Source organism: Argopecten irradians, chromosome 2 (genome assembly GCF_041381155.1).
Source record: "Argopecten irradians isolate NY chromosome 2, Ai_NY, whole genome shotgun sequence".
Classification (NCBI taxonomy): domain Eukaryota; kingdom Metazoa; phylum Mollusca; class Bivalvia; order Pectinida; family Pectinidae; genus Argopecten; species Argopecten irradians.
The window spans coordinates 56,262,200-56,270,439 of record NC_091135.1 but is presented as its reverse complement, the minus strand read 5'-3'; the positions used below and the strand labels follow the sequence as shown (position 1 = coordinate 56,270,439).

At 33.9% G+C, this 8,240-nt stretch overlaps 1 protein-coding gene across 1 annotated transcript; it reads left to right on the top strand.

Annotated features, from left to right (window-relative positions):
• Positions 1-268: 268 nt before the first annotated feature.
• On the top strand, positions 269-3,528 carry LOC138317027 (uncharacterized). The gene is made up of 5 exons (XM_069258658.1): positions 269-287; positions 652-1,339; positions 1,743-1,889; positions 2,559-2,605; positions 3,408-3,528. The coding sequence occupies exons 2-4, from the start codon at positions 664-666 to the stop codon at positions 2,603-2,605; spliced, it is 870 nt and encodes a 289-aa protein (XP_069114759.1). The 5' UTR covers positions 269-287; positions 652-663; the 3' UTR covers positions 3,408-3,528.
• Positions 3,529-8,240: the final 4,712 nt, after the last annotated feature.

Genomic DNA, 8,240 nt, shown 5'->3' with positions numbered 1-8,240 from the left:
AGTTTTACATCCGTGTCTTAGAATGAAGCATTTCAAACCGTCTCATCGATGTTTGAACGAACATATTTATACGCGAATATAATTGATAGAGTTTAGTTGGTTCAAAATTTAAAGGAAGGTTTCCCCCGGGGAATCTTGCCTTCTAATCCATCAAACCGAGGAATATTCTCGATATGCAAATTTATTTAAGTCACGTGATAGTAGGGCTCGCAAGTTAAGGTATAAAACGTAGCTGTCACATGTTCCATACCACGTCAGTCCACGGGAGTTCTATTGGTGAGAAAGGGGTATGTACTACTAAAGTGTCTTTATCGCACCTACGTTTTTGTAGGCTTGTATAGAATTTATGATTTCCACCCGATAGGTACTGAGGAACCAAAGTTTTTTGGCCAAGCTATGGTTATATTTTTGGTGTATTTCTATTGATAACTTTCGTTTATAATTAAAAAAAAAATAAACAGTCTATATGCCGTGACGAGGCTTGTAACTATTACTCCTTTATTACGATAGTTTGTTTTTCAATGTGTTAACAATTTAGTCTTGAAAAGAATTAAATGATCATTTTTCACAGCTGATCCCAGAATACTTCAGGATTGATGGCCAGATCAGAAACAGCATAGTACTTATAATGATTAAACTGTATTCTTACAGGTCGATATTACGATGAAGTTTCTAGGGCTACTCGTCGTCGGGGTGTGCTTAGCAGCCGCCGTGTCTGGGCAATCTGGTACCCTTGTATCACAAGAAGCGAATGATGCTCTCGCGGGCAACACTTGGCAAATACCAGGTCAATCATTAGACCCCCACTCGACAGCCTTTAATAGTCCTGTTGGCACAATCGGGTCCTCCCTCAACAATGCCTTTAACTCAGGACTCAATACAGTTGGCAATCAATTCAACTCAGAACTCAATCCACTTAATAATCAACTTTACTCAGGACCCACTACACTTGCCAGCCAATCTTTCAATCCTCTTCAGCCAGGGGCCACCACTACTTCATTCAGAACCCTTAATGGACTAAACGCATTCAACACCATGACGACGCCCACCTTTGGCCAAAATGCATTCAATGCTGCTTCTTTGTTCCCGTCGACTGCGACTGTGAACACATTCAGCTCAGTCCCTGCTTCCTCCACCTTTTTAAATCAATTTTCATCGCCGTTGACCACGCAGCTTGCCAACCCTGTCAGTTTCTCACTTGATGCTGGAATGCCCATGACGCCCACGTTTATGAGTCCAATGAGTGCTCCTCCCATGGACCCGTCCATGTTTTACAACACCCCAAATACGTTGAACACGTTCCAACCATCGATCTTTCATATGGGAAGCACTCAGTATTGTAAGTATTGCATTTATGTAGTTCAACATTCAACTGTTTGATCTTCTTAGTGATTTATGCTTTTAATATTTTAGAAGTTATTTTTTTTTAATTTCCTTTAATCTACGTCAGAAGAAATATTGAAGGCCATAATATCCTTTTCAACATTTTCTGCAAGACGATAAAGGACATGTGTACGAAAACTAGTCTAATTAACCTAAATAGTTGTTTGTAACCATTATATACCTTCTGTAAATAGATGTATTCAGATTATCATTTGAACTCAATGCATATTTTCACTCTTTTCCTTTCTTTAATGTCGTATTGTTCTTAAACAAGGATCAGAGTATATTTTGCTTGTTTTTCCTATGACGTTTTTTGACATCCACAAAGCTATGGTTTCCCATTGAATTCTTTGTTCCAGTTAATGATCCTTTTAACATGAACATGTACATGCCTTCTGCCAGCATGTTCAGCATGGATCCTGGATTTACTACATTCAACCAAGGCATTACGGGAATGAATGATAATGTGCCCATCAGTGGCGAACAAGTCTTCTGTATCCCTCCCTGTAAGTTGTTTTAAATGTTTGTGTAAATTCATGTTGATATACAAATATGACCTTTGTTGTATTTCAACATTGCTTGTAACGAGTATTCATTGGCTTAAATATAACTTATTATATCATAAGGAAAAAAACAAGTTTCCGTTATAACGTAACTTCTGACTGGCTGATACCGAAATGTAACAAAAAATCCCTGTATCACTTTGGAATTTTCAAGAATTATGTGTATTAGATTTAACTGTAAAACTCCATTACATAGTATGCTATAAATCGTTACACACCGTTCTGTAGTTTATTCAGACTATACCAAGATATATATCCACAACATTAACAATATGATACCGCTAAAAAACATATGTCCTTGCCTTAAATATCAAGTAAATTAGCAATCAATTTCTCATAAATAGACGATGCATCACGTGGCATACGGAGTCTGACACAACAGAATGATACAAAGCGTACTGATTTCTCTGGAAAAGCACTCATATGATATCCTCTCCGTTTCCTTTTAGTATCGGAATAAGGCACTTATGATACTGTTTTATTACAAGATTTAACGAAAAACCTACTAGTTAATGTCGATCCTCGCATTTATCATTAGACGTACCATTAGTGTATGTATAATCTAGATTAGTCTCAAATCCTGGTCATGCACCCTTATTTTGTATTTTCTAGCAAAAATACCACATCAAATGAGAGCGGCCTTGATGAGTTTGAAATAGGTAGGTATGTATGATGGTTGGATACACAATTGGTTAACTTATTAAACAAAGATCTCACAACATATATTTTTTTTCATATGAAGATTCTGTACACAACTGATATGGTGACTAATCATACCTCCCTCAACTTCTATTGCTTATCTTTAAATCATTTTGTTTCTTTCATGGTTTGTGGTGGAAATTTAGAATTAATTCGGCCAATAGACATTGTAAGTGATAAATAAGGATTTACTAATTGCAATGAACAATTTTTTTGGTACAACCAATGTAAGATACATCGTATGTAAATGTGGAGGTTCAACCAATGTAAGTTACATTGTATGTAATTGTGGAGGTACAACCAATGTAAGATACATCGTATGTAATTGTGGAGGTTCAACCAATGTAAGATACATCGTATGTAATTGTGGAGGTTCAACCAATGTAAGATACATCGTATGTAATACATCATATGTAATTGTGGAGGTACAACCAATGTAAGATACATCGTATGTAATGTAATGTGGATTACAGGTAATACATCATATGTAATTGTGGAGGTACAACCAATGTAAGATACATCGTATGTAATTGTGGAGGTTCAACCAATGTAAGATACATCGTATGTAATTGTGGAGGTACAACCAATGTAAGATACATCGTATGTAATTGTGGAGGTTCAACCAATGTAAGATACATCGTATGTAATACATCATATGTAATTGTGGAGGTACAACCAATGTAAGATACATCGTATGTAATTGTGGAGGTACAACCAATGTAAGATACATCGTATGTAAGTGATGTGTTTCGGTTTTCACAGATTGTACACATGAAAGAAGACCACTAGAGAAAACCTGGACCCGTAAACTATCGCCCTCCACCCTGCTCCCGTTGTTAGGTGTCGTGTCAGCCTCTTCATTAAATTTTTTTCTCATTTTGAACAGTTGTCTTTTTCTTTCTTATTTTTCATTCAATGTAGCATTGTCAATACATACAGTATATCCGTTTCTCTTACTTCAAGAATGATGATAAAACAATGGAAATATATATAACAATGAGCTAAAGCATGCTTCATTGTTAACATAGACTCATACAAAAATCATCAAAGACCTTCGATTAGCACATTTTGGGGTTATAATTGTTTCGGAAAGGTAATGTGCCTTTACAAGATTATTTTAAGCATTGGGTTTTATTCTAAATCGTACAATCGAACTCTTCGTACATTGACCTCGGATGTAACTTTTACATTGACCTCGGATGTAACTTTCGTACATTGACCTCGGATGTGATGCGAGCGCATCCATTTTGAAATTAAGGGACTGCATATGTTATATCACGGTTGCCACCGATGACACAACACCGTTAAAAGCCTCGGTATATGGATGATTTGTGTCGTGCGTCTGGAAAAAGAAAGGGTTTCATTCAATTTTTGGTAATAAGGCTATAGTAATTTAACATTTCATAAACTCTTTAAAAAAAATATATATTCAGTAATACAATTCAATTCAACTTTATTGCTTCCTTACATCCATACAATAGGGATCGATAGCTAAACATACACGTACATAACACACAGTAGATCAAAACAACAACTTAAACATTTATCAAGCCAGCTTTCCTCAGTTCAAATGACTTTTTAACAAAGATCCTGCAGAATTTTAACAACAGAATTTTATAGGAAATTTTGGCCTTATTTAAAAAATTATTACTAGACTCTATTAATGAAGGATATTTAAATAATGAGTTAGCATATTCACAAAGAGTAGGGATTTTGTCATTGATGTATAAAAAAATGATCCATTAGACCTAAATAATTGGCGACCTCTGACTATTCTAAATATAGATTACAAGATATTAGCTCATTGTTTATCAGAAAGAATAAAACCCCTCCTACATAAAATTATAAATACTGACCAGAATGGTTTTGTCAAAGGTTGTGATATTAGATATAGCATTCGGCTAATCAAAGATATAATAGATTATTCAGAGAAATTTAATGTCACAGGATCAATTCTATTTTTAGATTTCGCCAAGGCCTTTGATTCAATAGAATGGGAATTTATGTTTCATACTTTGAAAAGTTTTGGATTTAAAGATAGTTTTAGAAAATGGGTCTCTATCCTATACAGTAATATCTATTGTTTAATTACAAACAATGGTTGGTTATCAGAACCAGTAAAGATTACACGTGGAATCAGGCAAGGCTGTCCTCTATCAGCCCTGCTATTTGTTATCACAGTTGAAACATTAGCTATGAAAATAAGACAAGATGAAAATATTCATGGTATCAAAGTTAAATATACAATGAAAAGACATTTCAAAATTTCTCAACTTGCAGATGATACTACATTATTTCTAAAGTCTAAAACTGATATCTCTACTGCCCTGAATCTTATAGAAATATTTGGAAGTCTCTCGGGCTTAATTCTTAATAGAAAAAAATCTCTAGGTCTAAAGTTTGGAAATACAAGTAATGTATAGACTAGTCCCAAAGTGTTATAAAAGCATTAGGAGTATACTTTGGGCTTAACAATTTCCAATCATCTCCAAGTCAACTGGGAGAATAAAATCGAAAAAATAAATAAACTAATTAATATTTGGAAAATTAGGAAATTATCAATGATCGGAAGAATACAAATTGTTAAATCATTACTTATACCCCAGTTAACCTATCTTATATTTGTACTAAGTATCCCAAAAAATATTATAATAGAGGTGGAAAGTTATTATCCATAAATTTATATGGGAAGGTAAGAATGAAAAAGTGAAAAGAAAAACTCTATGTAGACCTTACAATGAAACAAAACATAGAATGTAAAGAATTTTTGATAACTTCAAAAATATACCTTAAATTATGTGAAGTTACTGTAACTCAAGATTCTAAATAGAACCGGTTGTTGGTTTGAACATCCGGTGTCTTGCACAACACTTAAAAAAAAAACAGTTTTTTAAAACCCTGTGAATTACTTTATATTGTTTGTATGTTTCAGGTGGTCACGTAAGGACGGCCTCCCCATGTTACGTGAACTAAATGTACCAAAACACTATTATACAGTAGAACTATTGAAAAGTTGTCAAAACAAGAAGAATAGAAAACGCCCGTATAATTAGAGCCGAGGACAGAAATTTATCATTGGATTGTTTGATATCACTTACTGACAGGTAATTATTCAGTGATAAATTTGGATTCCCGATTGAGACTTTAGGTTCAAAATAATTTTTGAAAATTAATAGGACAAACACATTAGTTTTTTTAAAGTGCAAAAAATGCTCCATTTTCTTATCATACAACACAGGTATGAAAAATCAACACTGTACATACAGGTTTAAAGGCGCTGAAACGTCTCGTGCAAGGACAAAAAAAAAACTAAAATTTCGATTTTTCGATGTCCTATATCTCCGCCATTTTGAATCTTATGACCTTGAACTTGGTCATTTTATGTGTCTGAAAGCATGATCTTTCACATCCAATTCAAAACATTTCACCTTTGAATTTTCATGAATTACGCTAAAATTTACGTTAAAAAATGAACGAAACGCCATATTCGGAGGTCTATATTTCCGCCATTTTCAAATTCATGTCTTTGAAATTAAAAACCTGTACAGACAATAGGCTAAAGCTTACATTTACAAAAATTCAACACTCAACATGAGATGATAAAGGCCCTATGAGCTAACAAATAACGGAAAAAAATAAGAAAATGAAACAAATTGCCATATTTGGAGAGGTATATTTCCGCCATTTTTCTATATAACCCCTTAAAATATAAATAACTTTTGAAGACAAAAGTTCATACAACATAGGTATGAGAAATCAACACTGTACATACAGGTTTAAAGGCGCTAAAACGTCTCGGGCAAGGACAAATATAAACTAAAAATTCGATTTTCGATGTCCTATATCTCCGCCATTTTGAATCTTATGACCTTGAACTTGGTCATTTTATGTGTCTGAAAGCATGATCTTTCACATCCAATTCAAAACATTTCACCTTTGAATTTTCATGAATTACGCTAAAATTTACGTTAAAAAATGAACGAAACGCCATATTCGGAGGTCTATATTTCCGCCATTTTCACATTCATGTCTTTGAAATTAAAAACCTGTACAGACAATAGGCTAAAGCTAACATTTACAAAAAATCAACACCCTACATGAGACGATAAAGGCCCTACGAGCTCACAAACAACGGACAAAAATAAGAAAAAGAAACAAATTGCCATATTTGGAGAGCTATATTTTCGCCATTTTTCTATATAACCCCTTAGAAATAAATAACTTTTGAAGACAAAAGTTCATACAACACAGGTATGAAAAAATCAACACTGTACATACAGGTTTAAAGGCGCTGAAACGTCTCGTGCAAGGACAAATAAAAACTAAAATTTCGATTTTCGATATCCTATATCTCCGCCATTTTGAATCTTATGACCTTGAACTTGGTCATTTTATGTGTCTGAAAGCATGATCTTTCACAGCCAATTCAAAACATTTCACCTTTGAATTTTCATGAATTACCCTAAAATTTACCTTAAAAAATGAACGAAACGCCATATTCTGAGGTCTATATTTCCGCCATTTTCAAATTCATGTCTTTGAAATTAAAAACCTGTACAGACAATAGGCTAAAGCTTACATTTACAAAAAATCAACACTCTAAATGAGATGATAAAGGCCCTACGAGCTCACAAATAACGGACAAAAATAAGAAAATGAAACAAATTGCCATATTTGGAGAGCTATATTTCCGCCATTTTTCTATATAACCCTTTAAAAATAAATAACTTGTGAAGACAAAAGTTAATACAACATAGGTATGAAAAATCAACACTGTACATACAGGTATTAAGGCGCTGAAACGTCTCGGGCAGGGGCAAATATAAACTAAAATTTCGATTTTTGATGTCCTATATCTCCGCCATTTTGGATCATATGACCTTGAATTTGGTCATTTTATGTGCCTGAGAACATGCTCTTTCATATGCGCCCTTCGAAACATTTTTATGGTAAAGTTCATTTTTGACCTTTGTTTGACCTCATTTGACCCCCTAGTGAACTCGTGACCTTGACATAATTTCTGATAACATGTAATGAGAAAAAAAACGTGAATTATCGTGATCTACATGGAGAATGAAACGTACATGTTGTGTAGCGTACGGTTATGAAATTATGAGCGTTTAAAGTTCGTTCGAAAAAAGCAGTGTTTTACGTCTGTGACCTTGACCTTGAACGTTATCCTCCAAAATCGAGAGTACATTTTAAGAACTCATGTACGTACATAACGTCTCCAAATTTCAGCGCTCTACACCTCTTATTTATAAAGAAGAAGTCGTTTAAAGATTTAAAGCTTTTTGAATCCTGTGACCTTGAATGAATGTCAAGGTCAATAAAAAGGAATAAGTTCTGTAGACATTCGTCCATGCTATATCTATACAAAAATTCAAGCATGTATGTTAAGTATTAGAGGCGCTGAAACCTTTAAAATTTTTGGCGGGAAAAACGCCAAAATAGCCTTTTTTCAAAGGCCTATATCTCCGCCATTTTGGATCTCATGACCTTAAAACTTGTCATTATATATTTCTGAGGGCATGACCTTTCATATTCAACTTTCAAATTTTTTCTGTGGTAAATTTCGTTTTTGACCTTTGTTTG

Bases quoted from the DNA above. Each gene is read 5' to 3' on its own strand.
- LOC138317027 (XM_069258658.1), top strand. From the start codon at position 664: ATGAAGTTTCTAGGGCTACTCGTCGTCGGGGTGTGCTTAGCAGCCGCC. The intron at 1,340-1,742 runs GTAAGTATTGCA...TCTTTGTTCCAG, and splicing joins TATGGGAAGCACTCAGTATT to TTAATGATCCTTTTAACATG. The intron at 1,890-2,558 runs GTAAGTTGTTTT...TGTATTTTCTAG, and splicing joins AGTCTTCTGTATCCCTCCCT to CAAAAATACCACATCAAATG.